Genomic DNA, 13,308 nt, shown 5'->3' on the forward strand with positions numbered 1-13,308 from the left:
TGACAAAAGGTTGCTCATTTGCATAGCTTGCTGAAATAAAGCACCACATTTGGTCTCAGTTGACCTGTCTTGCATTTCACCTGCTGACACTGAAAGCTTCAGTCTATTTGTGATGATGAAGTGTACATTTTCAATGGTGCATCTCCTGACTTCTTTGATTTAATTTCTTATGCATGAGCATATAAATTGTACAATGTAAGTTTGCATACAGTATACAAACATTTACAAAAAATGTCCATTCTGTAATTTAATGCATGAAGCGGTCAGGATTCATGTTCAGAGAAATTTTTCATATTCTTTAATCCTTTATTTTGTCACAAAGTCCACACATGGTTTGATTTCTAGAAGCTCACCTAAAAGCTTTATGTTTATCCCTTGTGTTTATGAAGGTGGAAACAATTGGAGATGCCTACATGGTTGTGTCAGGGCTCCCCGTTCGCAACGGCAAGCTCCACGCCCGTGAAATCGCCAGCATGTCCTTGGCGTTGCTGGAACAGGTGAAAACGTTCAAAATTCGGCACCGACCGAACGACCAGCTACGACTACGGATAGGGATTCACACAGGTACAGTTTCACGGAATCTTCTGTGGGTATTGGGACGGTTCAAGGCCACGAGACTGAAGCGTAACAGCAGTCCCCCCCCCCCTAAATCTCACCCCAGCCGAATACAGCGCTAATCAGTGTTTTACAATCACAGCGTTCCACAGAACCTCGTGTACTTTCTGTCTTTTTCTGTCTCTGTTTTCCAATGCCGCCAGCCAAGTTAAAATCCTCTTAGTCTGGCGCTGGAGTGAACAGCAGAACCGGATCTAAGAGAAATGTTCTTTAGATGTTTGTCACCCGATGCATATGTGAGAGCGTCGAGGAGCTTATGTCTGGTATGGGGGGAAGCAATCTTTTGGTCTTTCTCCTGTCAGATTTCGGGGGCTGTGATAAGAGAGCATTGGGTCTGCAGCTCTACTGGCTCTCATTTATTTCAGCCTCTGACTTCTCTCTGCAGGACCCGTCTGTGCTGGCGTGGTTGGTCTAAAAATGCCGCGGTACTGCTTATTTGGAGACACTGTCAACACGGCGTCTCGGATGGAGTCGAATGGGGAAGGTGGGTGTTGTGATCGGGCACGCTGTCAGAATGTGTGCTCTGCTGTGTTGCTAGGTGAAGGAGTAGATATCACTGCTACATGATCGCAGAAGCAGCTCCTCCACTACGAGTAAATATTTATGTTGTTTATTAGCTTCCAGTAAAAAAAATAAAATAAATAAATAAATAAATTATTTATATATATATATATATATATGTGTGTGTGTGTGTGTGTGTGTGTGTGTGTGTGTGTGTGTGTATATATATATAGCATAGAAAAGTCACGTTTTGGAAGTGTTGATGATCTCAGTCGCTATGATAGATGACAGATGACAAAATGGATGACATTGTTACATTGCAAATCAGTTTTGACTATGCAGGCGACTATGCAAGACCCTTGCACCTGGTCTCCTTTAAGCCTATAGGACACTAATTCCAGGTTTTATTACCACGTACTGATAATAAATAATGTATTAATTTAGAATAAATAGGACAATAGAGTAGAAGACTATTTTTAATTGTTCATTTTGAGTAGGAACCCTGCGGATTTCTCATTAGAGACATATTTGCCCAAACTGCATACACATATTCAACACCTACGTTAGGCAGCATCTGTCACGTCCGTCCATTACGTTTCAGCTCAAAAACCTCAGCAGTGTCTCCCGCACGACTGTGGTCTGGACGACTGCAGAGTGTTCGTTTACCATTGCTCACAGACACACAGCTCCGCATTGTCATTCATACCCCCTCGTTACAGCGGATCACTTTACACACTGACTTCCTGTCTCAGGCTTCCATCTACTTAATAATCATGAATAATTTACAGTGGGCACAATGGTGCTGCATCCCTGGTGATCTATTAAATGACATATCGCTGAGAGCTCAGCTTCACATATTTCTATGAAGAGTATGTGTGGGGCAGCCGGGTTTGCCACAGTTTTTAGACTGTGGGTCCTGTGCGGTGGGTCCCACCGTGGATGGGTCATTTATTACAGCAAGTCACAGCCTTCATAAATGTCATGGTCTGTGCACATTAGCAGCCATATGTTTTCTGGACATCCGTCCTGTCAGCAGCTGCTGTGCACTTAAAGGATTAATCTTTGGCCTTCATTGATGTGTCTCCTCAGCGTTAAAGATACACGTCTCCTCAGCCACCAAAGAGGTGCTGGATGAGTTCGGCTACTTTGATCTGCAGTTACGAGGGGATGTGGAAATGAAGGTAAGAGTGTGGTAACAGTGCACTTACAATTATTACCGGCATACATTTTATATATCATTACAACTGCATCATAGTTGAAAATATTTAATTACAAAAGCTACATTTATACTTATTAACATGATTATTCAAGGTAGGGTTGCCATATTTCACACAGAAAATTAACGGACGGATACAATAGTAGGACTTTCCACAAGTGACATACTACTGGTGGTAAATAAACAAATATTTAAAGAACTTTCTTATCAAAAGATATAAAAATAAACTGAATAAACTTTTTAGTTATAAACTACTACTGGAAGCTTCAACAGCCACTTCATATCAGGCAGGCCACCATGCACCACAGAAACCAGCTATATTGTGGCAAGCAAGAAATTCTTTGTCACTGGTGTGCACCCTCACACGCCCACCGTTAAGCATTGATGTCACAGCCTACAGTGAACCAGCTGCATTAATAACGTTAATTTATTTTAATACGTTAAATATTGCAATTAACATATTCATTTTGACAGCCCTAGTTTTTACTGTAATTTACTATATTTACCATTTGTTGTTAACAACAGCCGTGTACATAAAGCGATGTTCCACTGTGATATTAGGCATAATATACAAAACAATATATCAATACACATCACATATGATGTATACGTAGATGTATTATATAAAAGAGACTGTAAACATTTAATATTGTCCATATTGGCTGTATTACAAGAAATTTCATACAATGAGCTTTTGCAACATGTGGAAGTTGAAAATTATTTTACATAATAGTTATGTAAAACAATGCACAAGAGGAAATTTTTGCAGACTTTAGTTCCAGATGCCCCTCTCCAGGCTTGGGGCAGTTTGTTCAGAGATGGTTGAAGTGAACAATTCTACATCTTCTATGACAGCGGCAATTCAGCATCTAACCAGAGTACGCGGCAGGTTCCCTTGGCAACACTTGGTATTCATGGGTGAAAACAAGTGGTGCTGAGTTCACATGCATTAGACAAGGCATATGTTAGTCCTCACCCTCCCTGATTCAAGATGTGACAGGAACACAGATTTGTCATTAACTGTAGTGAAGAACAGAAAGGGGGAGTCTTCAAAAAGCATGCAATGTTCCTGAGCATCACTTGATTAGCCCTAAGATGTCCAGTCAGTGTCACTGCTGATCTTAAAGGAAGTTGTGCCCTAAATTCTTCACCACTGAGCTTATCAATGACTTTATTGATTTGCTTTCTCTCTCTCTCTCTCTCTCTCCAGGGCAAAGGGAAAATGAGAACGTATTGGCTGCTGGGAGAAAAGACAGATGTCTATGTTATCTGAGAACTGCGCCGACGAGCAGAAACCGGTGGCTGCAGTGGAAACACAGCCAGGCTCCACAGCCTCTTTCCTCTGTACTGAATGACAGAGATTTTTTTTTACATGAATACCTTTTGAGAGAGGTGATTTCAGGTATATTTAATTACCTGCTTAACTTCAAAACAGTACAGATACCATAAATGTAAAGCTGTTTTTAAGAAGAGGAATTGTGACCTGAATAAGGAGAACATTTTGAAGAGAAACCCTTATTTTTGTGCTTTCTATTTGTATGTTTTTTTTTTGTCATTTCCTTACTGTATCCAAAGTGGATCGATGGCACAGTGTCCTAACCCACGGCATTGTCAGTGCAGGGGTCCAAGTGAAGTTCCACAGTGGTACCATAACAGATGATATTTGTATATATGTATATCCAAAACAAGTGTAAGATATTTTGTTCAATAAACTGAGTAAAATAACAGTTATGCTGTATCCTCCTGATCCCCCTCTTCACTTTTATTCCCACCTTTCGCTCCCAAGAGGGACTTTGCTGTTCTCAGCTGGCACATCAAACACTGTCGTCATGGATATCTCACATGCAAGTGTCAGAAAGGGGTGCAGGAAAAAAAAAATCAGAAATTCTGACTTGATCTCAGATGGGGATTCAAATGACATCATATGCACTCACGATATCAACTCTCTGACCTTAATTGAAAGTGAAGTATTTGTCATTGTGATACACAGCACAGCAAACGATGACACAACGAAATGTGTCGTCTGCTTTTAACCACCACCCTTGGTGATCAGTGGGCAGCCACGACAGGCTTCTGAGTACGGGGCCGCTTCCTTAACCGCTAGGCCGCCACTGCCCCTGCATAGTAACAACCACAACAATATTCTCTATTGATGAATCCTAGTTCATTTATGCTTAAGAAGAATTTCTTTAAATTGACTTCATAGCCTTACCTCTCAAGAAAACAAACACACACATCACTTAAATGTTTGGCATTTCTGGGCTCCCAAGCAGCTTTATATAATGCATGATGTAACCTCACCTTGAACACCCTGTTGAGCTGCGTGTGGCTCAGACTCTGCAAAGGAACTGTAGTATGAATGACGCTCATTAGTTTGTCGTCGTCCGTTAGGTTTCTGTTATGCGATCGTGTTTTTATTTTGTGTGTGTGTTAGTGTGTATCTTCATCTCCACAATAAAGAATCTTCCCTCCCACGCAATTCTTAATTTACTACCCACTCTTAAGAGCCATCACCGTGACTGCCGTTGCTAAGAGGTCACTCAGTGGAGCAGTGTGATGGCATGGACAATAATGAGACTAAACTGAAAGGGAGTCTCTATGACAACCATTTTTTGCTGTTCTTGGAGACAGCAATGTGATTTTTCCTACCAATGTTCATCTCATCAATTAGCTACTCCAGTTGCAGATGTCGCATGCGTTTCATCTGTGGGATGTCCAAGAATGTGGTCATCAAACATGCCAGAGGGTTTTAAAAATGCAGTGACACGTCATCGGTGACTAACGGGGACTAATGGGTTATGGGGACATCCTTTTGAAAGCAAATCTTTGAACATTACCACTTCACTCCTATGATATTTGACGGTCTTTGCCACTGTGCTGTTTATCACTGCAAACTGTTTTATGCCATTAGATAATGAATTGTAGGGGAAAATTCTGCATTCATGAAGTCTAAAAATTACTCGTTGCCATAGCTACCCAGTTCTAATCGCCACTGAATGGAGTGCTGACTGACAGAACAGGCCCCTGAAATGAAACCAGTGAAGGAGCGCAGTAGGTTCATTCCGAATGTGAAGACGCCACTGGTCCCAATCACAGTCACAGTCATACTAAAAAAAAAAACACACACAACACAAAACATCTTCATATTGCTATGGTCTACAGTTTAATTAAACTGTTCATGGGTGGGCTGATATCTCAATTAATAAAATAATTAATTAAGATATCAGCCCATGTAATGATTTATCTTGCCTCCTCCTTGAACCGTCACCTTATTGTGGTGGAGGAGTTTGAGAGCCCTAATGATCCTAGGAGCTATGTTGTCTGGGGCACTTGGTGGCTCGAGTGGTGTTTCGTTATTGGACTTCTGTGCAAGCTGCAGTTTGGCCATGACGAACACCATGTTCTAACCTAAGCATTCCCATTGGTACACTTGGTACCAGGGCAGCCTAGGTCGCAGGTCGATGATTGACTTTGTGGTCGTATCGTGTTTTGGACACTTGGGTGAATACACAAGTGGAGCTGTCAACTGATCACCATTTTTATTATTTTTTTACAGCATTTATCACATGCCTTAACCAGAGCGACTTACAATCAGTAGTTACAGGGACAGTCCCCCCCTGGAGCAAATGAGGGTTAAGTGTCTCGCTCAGGGACACAATGATAGTAAGTGGGATTCGAACCTGGGTCTTCTGGTCCATAGGCGAGTGTGTTACCCATTAGGCTACTACCACCCTGATCACCCCATGGGGAAGATGCCACGTAGACCTGGCAGACCCAAACGTATAGTGAGGGTCTGCTGGGAACGCCTGGCAGAAGAACCTGTCAAGATGGTCTTCAATTCCCACCTCTGGCAGAGCTTTGGCCATGTCCCAAGAGCAATGGGGGACATTGAGTCCGAATGGGTCCAAGGAGGAACCAGAGCTGGGATACCCGGGTGTGTACTGTCCAATCTTAGGGGCAGTAGTTGCTGAGGTAGTCAAACAGCTACACAGCAGCGGATCCCCGGGGGGGGATGAGATCAGTCCTGGGTATCTCATGGCTATGGATGTTGTAGGGCTGTCATGGTTGACACGTCTCTGCAACATTGTGTGGACAACGGGGGCAGTTCCGGTGTAGTGGCAGACTGGGGTGGTGGTCCCCATTTTTAAGAAGGGTGTGTTCCCTTATAGGGGGATCACACTCCTCAGCCTCCCTGGAAAGGTCTACTCTAAGGTACTGGAGAGGAATGTCCGGTTGATAGTTGAATCTCAGATTGAGGAGGAGCAATGTGGTTTTCGTCCTGGCTATGGAACTGTGGACCAGCTCCTTACCCTTGCTGGGGTGATGGAGGGGGCATGGGAGTTTACCCAACCAATCCACATGTGTTTAGTAGATTTGGAGAAGGCTTATCGTGTCCCCAGGGGCAACCTATGGGAGGCGCTCCAGGAGTATGGGGTGTATGGCTTTTTGTTTAGGGCCATTCAGTCCCTGTACCAGAGGAGCGCGACTTTTGTCCTCATAGCCAGCAGTAAGTCGGACCTGTTCCCGGTGAGGGTTGGACTCCGCCAGGGCTGCCCTTTGTGACCGGTTCTGTTCATAACCTACAGATGGACAGAATTTCTAGCTGCAGCCATGGTGGGTGTCGAGCCGTGGAGGGTGTCAAGTTTGGTGGTAGGAGAATTTCGTCTCTGCTTTTTGCAGATTTTGCAGAGGTCCTCCTAGCTTCATCAGGCTCTGACCTTCAGCTCTTGCTGGGTAGGTTCGCAGCCGAGTGTGAAGCGGCTGGGATGAGGATCAGCACATCTAAATCTGAGACCCAGGTTCTCAACCGGAAAAGGGTGGCTCGCCAACTCCGGGTTCAGGAGAGAAGTCCTGCCTCAAGTGGAGGAGTGTAAGTATCTTGGGTCTTGTTAACGAGTGAGGAAAGAAGGGAGCAGGAGATCGACAGACGGATTGGGGCAGCATCTGCAGTGGTAAAGAGGGAGCTGAGCCAGAAAGCAAGGCTCTCGATTAACCGGTTACATTTTTACATTTTACAGCATTTATCAGACACCCTTATCCAGAGCGACTTACAATCAGTAGTTACAGGGACAGTCCCCCCCTGGAGCAACTTAGGGTGAAGTGTCTTGCTCAGGGACACAATGGTAGTAAGTGGGGCAGTGGTGGCCTAGCGGTTAAGGAAGCGACCCCGTAATCAGGAGGTTGCCGGGTTGAATCCCGATCTGCCAAGGTGCCACTGAGGTGGCACTGAGCAAAGCACCGTCCCCACACACTGCTCCCCGGGCACCTGTCATGGCTGCCCACTGCTCACTCAGGGTGATGGGTTAAATGCAGAGGACAAATTTCACTGTGTGCACCGTGTGCTGTGCTGCTGTGTATCACATGTGACAATCACTTCACTTTCATCTTTCATCTGATTTGAACCTGGGTCTTCTGGTTCATAGGCAAGTGTTTTACCCACTAGGCTACTACCACCCTCGGGGTAGACCGGTTGATCTACCCCCAATCCTAACCTATGGTCATGAGCTTTGGTTAATGACCAAAAGAACGAGATCGCGGATACAAGCGGTCGAAATGAGTTTCCTCCATAGGGTGGCTGGGCGCGGCCTTAGAGATAGGGTGAGGAGCTCGGACATTCAGGAGGGCCTCACAGTAGAACCACTGCTCCTCTACATCAAGCGGAGCCAGTTGAGGTGGTTCGGGCATCTGGACAGGATGTCTCCCGGATGCCTCCCTGGGGAGGTGTTTCACACATGTCCTGCCGGCAGGAGGCCCCCGGGTCGACCCAGGACACGCTGGAGAAATTATACCTCCAGTCTGTTCTGGGAACGCCTTGGGGTCCTGCCGGAGGAGCTGGTGGAGGTGGCTGGGGAGAGGGCTGTCTGATTTCCCTACTTGGGATGCTGCCCCCACAACCTGGACCTGGATACAACGACAGCGTCGATTTATCTTGCACCAATTTAAACATCATGTAAAATGAGACAAACAAAATATGAATCTTCTTTCATAAGTAATTTGTATTATTCCTGACAATATCCATTAATTCTGTGTCTGTTAGGGCAGTGGTTGGCTTAGCGGGTAAGGAAAAATCCCAAACCACCAAGGTGCCACTGAGGTACATTTGAGAAAAGTACCGTCACACTACCGCCTTTCATGGCTGCCCACTGCTCACCAATGGTGACACAGTTATGCCAAGCTTTTCTGGAAATATATAAAGATATTAGAGCATATCATCCAGAATTCTTCGTTCATTTGATGTGTCCAACATAAAATATGAAATGAATAATACATCTTATCCAACATTGCTGACTGTTAAATGCCAGAAACAAATTCATTCCAATTCCACCCAAACCACATGTCTGGCAAAGAAAGGCTCACACTCAAGCATTATTCAAAAGCATTGTGGAAAGTATGAAAACAACTAACACGGGGCTTTTTCCTGGCATCTGATATCAGCAGGTTCATTGTTTTTTGTCTCTGTTTTGCTGAAATGTTCGGCGCTCAGCAGTCAGTAATTAAAATACCTGTTTTTATTTGCCGTCTGTAATTATCAATGGCTGGTGGGATGGACTGGTAAGACTTAAAAACTCATTACAATTAGTTATAAAACATTCCTTTTGAATTTGGCTACATACGCCACCTGAATGCATGTAATAGTGCACGTTTTCACCCTGGACATGTAGGACAATTATTATATGATCTCTGTTTTAATTACATTTCAGTTGATCTCTTTTAGTCAGCAGTATTATACTTCCTGTTGGAAGTATAATGTCAAATAAAAAGCCATGACATTTTTTAAGATAAGATAACATAAGATAAGATAAGGTCCCTTATTAGTCTCACAAGTGGTAAATCTACAATGGAAATTTTATGAAATGGGTGTAACTGTGTAACAGATATTTTCCACATTAGTCAATCTGCATATTTAAATTACCAGCAGTACACATACTGGGAACATTTCTGGAGAAGTGGTGCATGGGGTCATCTAGTTGTTCACTTATGGGAGTGCTGAAGAAGGCATTTTTCCTAAATGGTGTGTCACTAGTTGTGACGGCGGTCATCCCCTGCACAGAAAAATGAGAGATTTTTAAGATCAATTTTTCATAATTTAAAGATTTTTTTCAATAATGTAATACTGAATAATAGTATATAATTGTATTTCCTGGTGCTGAGGTCATGGTTGAGTGCTGCTGGTCACTGACTAAGCAAAATGAATAAACCCAACGTGTTCAGTTTTATTCCGATTTTGGCAAAGTAACAGACCTGTTTCATATTCTGTCATGCTACTAAAGCCATTTTTGTTCATCCAGGGGAAACTCTGGTAACTTACAGTGGGACTGTCAGGTTTACAAACAGTCCCAAACCATGACACTCCCACCACTATAATGACAGCCCTGTGCAGGCAATACAAGATCAAGCACATCCAGTTATGCAACCATTGCCAAACAGCCATGTACAGCAACAGGAATGGAGAGACACATTCCACACGACTGTTGCTGTTGAATGGATAATGTCTGTGTCTCTTCCTTTTAATTGCATTTGCCCCCTTTCAAACGCAACCACAATGGACAACAATAAACGTAAAGCATTTAATTAAAAGGACATGGAATAGACAGTTGGGGCTAGACAGCTAATTACATTTTACAGCAGTATCCAAAACGAAACAACACGAAAATTTGTTTCAACAAATATTATATTGTCAAAATTATAATGGACAATGAAAAATGCAGAACCTGGAATTCAAATGTTCAAGGACATGCTGCTATTTACCTGAACGTGACGGTGGTTCTCACTCCAGAATGTTATCGCCTGTTCAGTTTTGTAGTCGTGGTTCTACATAAATGAAGGAACAAAAAAAAAAAATACAAATAAAACATTTATACTTGTATAGAAGCTAGGATATAGTCTCACTGAACACATTAGGAACAACATTCTATTAATGGGTAAACTATTCATGGAATGGATTCCACAGGTTTTTGGAATCTTTGAGATTCCTTTTTCATGATTGCCACAGGGAAATTCTGCAGATTTTAGGCATTTCTGCGACAAATTGCTCACTCTTGACACATCCCAGAGGAGTTCTAGATTCAAATCTGGTGACTGGGAGGTCACTGGACTCATTGTCATGTTCATTAAACTGTTTTGTGATGTATTTTGCTCTGTGACATGGTGCTCCGTAATGTGGAAAGCAGCTAAGATACATCTTTGAGGGATGTACTTTTTGTATCAACAACGGCTGAATAGGAAGTGGAATTCTGATTGATTGGTGGCAGTGGGTCCAAAGTATGCCAAGAAATGCATCACCTGATCTGCTGACAGATCGAATGGGCCTAGATGGGGCTATTGATTCATGTTGTGGCACCAAAATTCTGACTCTTCAATTTTTTGGGCCTCAGCGGAAACTGAGAAACTGACATAGCAGACTATGTGTTTCCAGTCTTCCAAAAGTTCACTTTTGGTTCACTTACTGTTCTTTGGCTCTAGAAACTGATATGGTCTTCTGCTGTTATAGCCGATCTATCTCAAGGTTCATCAGATGTGATCAGCACTATTGTACAAAGGGGGATATTTTCATGTGGATCATCTACTGACCTTAGATGGCAGAGGGATAACAGAATTAAAGCCCTCTACAGTGTAGTCTGCTCTGGTTGTGGAGCAGAAGTCTGTGGCTGGAGCAGCTGGGTTGAGCTCTGCATGTGTCTGCTCACTATTGGAGGGGAACAGACCATAGTGACCACACACCCACACACAACTTCCTCCAAAACCACAAAACACCACAATACCCCTTATGACACAGACATCTACTGGTGTCATAAGAAAAAAGGTGTAATCTTTAAAAAGAATATTTTGGACACTGTCCATTGGCGCTTCATTATAGACTTCAAAATAGAGTCACATTATGCTTTTAAAATACAGTGAATGATTGCTTAAAACAGTTATAGCATACCACATAATAACAAATATCAAATGACAAAGAAAAGGCTTTAATTGATCTATGAAACTGAGCAAGACATAAATAAGATGACATAATTTGTGGCTCAGGCTCAAGCTAAAGTAGAGGAAGACAAATTAAAGTTCCACTTTAAATGTAATTAAACTGAGGTCATCTGTCCTGTTCACAATCAAACCCTGATCTGTCTGATACCTTATTTTCGTGAAAAGTTCTTTCTCCAGCAGTTCCTTCCGTGACCCTGAAAGAGAACGGTTAAAAAAATTCAGCAGCCGCACAACAATATTCTCTTTTCACTATTTAATACTTTACCTAAATTAAGTGGATCAGCTTTTTATTTGTGAACTCCCTTTACATACCTGTCAGTCTTACACCAACAAGCCTGGGAGGGGTGTACGCTGCTTTAACTGAGGTGAGCCCATCGATCTTTGCAGTTGAGACCTGAGTGAAAATGCCTGTATGTCCATTTTTGAGGCGGTGGTGGGAACTGTGCTCAGATTGGTCAAGGGAGGCAGTGGAATGCTGTGTACAACATAAGTGCAAAATATGTTTTACTCACAAAAATCCCCTGAATGGTTTAATCAACGTCTTCAGAACTGAATGAGATGCTTTGATTGGTTTTAAAGTTTAAGGGTCAGTGTCAGGCTGATCCCGAAACAGGAAACTGGCCTTATAAGAATACTTTTTAAAGCCATTAGCAAATGAGCTACACATGATGGCTGCAGGACCTTTATATATTATGTAGGCATGTGTAAAAATTTCAAAGCTACTGATTGGTTAAATTAAGCATAATTGTCACTCTTAGTATTGAATTAATAATAATGTGCAAAACAATATCATTGAAGTCAGTACTGACAGTGGATGGCGGTTAACAATAAACAATATTAATATTAGGACTTTAATTGCCTTCTCTGTCAACTAGCTTTATGGTTCCTACGCTGCTGTGCTTTAATGAAAGTCGTATTGTGAAAAGATCGAAAACGCTTCCTTTCCTGAGCCTCTGCACTGACTATTTGACGGTGACGTGCGCATACAGCCGCAACGACGTCGAATTCGCGCGTAGGCTACGCACCAGACATTTGCCAGATGATGCGGCCTCACGCTGCCCCGCCATAACGCTCGGGGTTCTATCCCCACGTAACATTTGGAGGGTGCCGAGCGATGCTTTAAACCACCCGGAGGACGCTGGAAACACTCCACGTTCTCCACGCCCGAACTCGCGCTCTGCTGACGCATGCGTGGATCTGTTGCCCCGGCAACGGTAAACTAAAACGCCCCCGCACGGCGACGGTGGGTATGTTTCTAAGAGCCGCGACGTTCTCTTCGTACAAATACGACGCACACGTGTTTCGGATGCCGGAGGGTGAGAATCACAACCCTACAAGAAGCAACTTTTGTTAAAAACTATTTGTAAGGGCCTATTTTTTTGTTTGGTGGCGCGTCCAGCAAGGCGCAATGACTGATGGGTAATGTTGCTCATCAACTTCCCTGGAAAACCGCATTTCCATTCGCCGTCGTTTGGAATCCTGGAAGGTGGCGGTGTGATTGGGGGGGGGGGGTCTTTTTTAATGTTTGTTTTGGTAATTTGGTTTCCCTTCTGTACATTTGTTTCGCATGTTGTAAATTTGTTTTACGAAATGTGCATTTCTTTAGCACTTGCCGGCCACCTCAGTATACCGTGTGCAGTCCACATCCTGGAGAAGTGCAATACGAATTGAATGCAGATACATTTACATTTACAGCATTTATCAGACGCCATTATCCAGAGCGACTTACAATCAGTAGTTACAGGGACAGCCCCCCGCCCCGGACACTCAGGGTTAAGTATCTTGCTCAGGGACACACTGGTAGTGAGTGGGATTTGAACCTGGATCTTCTGGTTCATAGGCGAGTGTGTTACCCACTCGGCTACTACAACCAGCTACCCCCAGTCATGATAAAGTAAAACAAATGCATAAAAAAAAACACATTTCAGTTTTTTGAATACACAGTTAATAATACAACACATCACTACAGTATAATATAATGAAAGGTAAATATTTTGCCT

General features: G+C 43.1%; 2 protein-coding genes across 2 annotated transcripts in view; one reads left to right on the forward strand and one right to left on the reverse strand.

The window, feature by feature from the left end:
* The window catches only part of npr2 (natriuretic peptide receptor 2), a 28,737-nt gene extending 24,678 nt beyond the window's left edge, over positions 1-4,059 (forward strand). The window contains exons 19-22 of the mRNA XM_028973039.1: positions 390-564; positions 1,001-1,099; positions 2,206-2,297; positions 3,543-4,059. Coding sequence (XP_028828872.1) covers positions 390-564; positions 1,001-1,099; positions 2,206-2,297; positions 3,543-3,605 — 429 coding nt within the window. The 3' untranslated portion in view covers positions 3,606-4,059. The remainder of the gene's footprint in view (positions 1-389; positions 565-1,000; positions 1,100-2,205; positions 2,298-3,542) is intronic.
* A 4,051-nt stretch (positions 4,060-8,110) lies between these two features.
* Positions 8,111-12,483, reverse strand: spag8 (sperm associated antigen 8). Its single transcript, XM_028974347.1, has 6 exons — positions 12,334-12,483; positions 11,621-11,783; positions 11,457-11,502; positions 10,904-11,018; positions 10,082-10,144; positions 8,111-9,375 (listed from the first exon to the last, which is right to left on the reverse strand). The coding sequence occupies exons 1-6, from the start codon at positions 12,403-12,405 to the stop codon at positions 9,220-9,222; spliced, it is 615 nt and encodes a 204-aa protein (XP_028830180.1). The 5' UTR covers positions 12,406-12,483; the 3' UTR covers positions 8,111-9,219.
* Between the last annotated feature and the right edge of the window lie 825 nt (positions 12,484-13,308).

The sequence above is a fragment of the Denticeps clupeoides genome, chromosome 3, assembly GCF_900700375.1.
Source record: "Denticeps clupeoides chromosome 3, fDenClu1.1, whole genome shotgun sequence".
Lineage (NCBI taxonomy): Eukaryota > Metazoa > Chordata > Actinopteri > Clupeiformes > Denticipitidae > Denticeps > Denticeps clupeoides.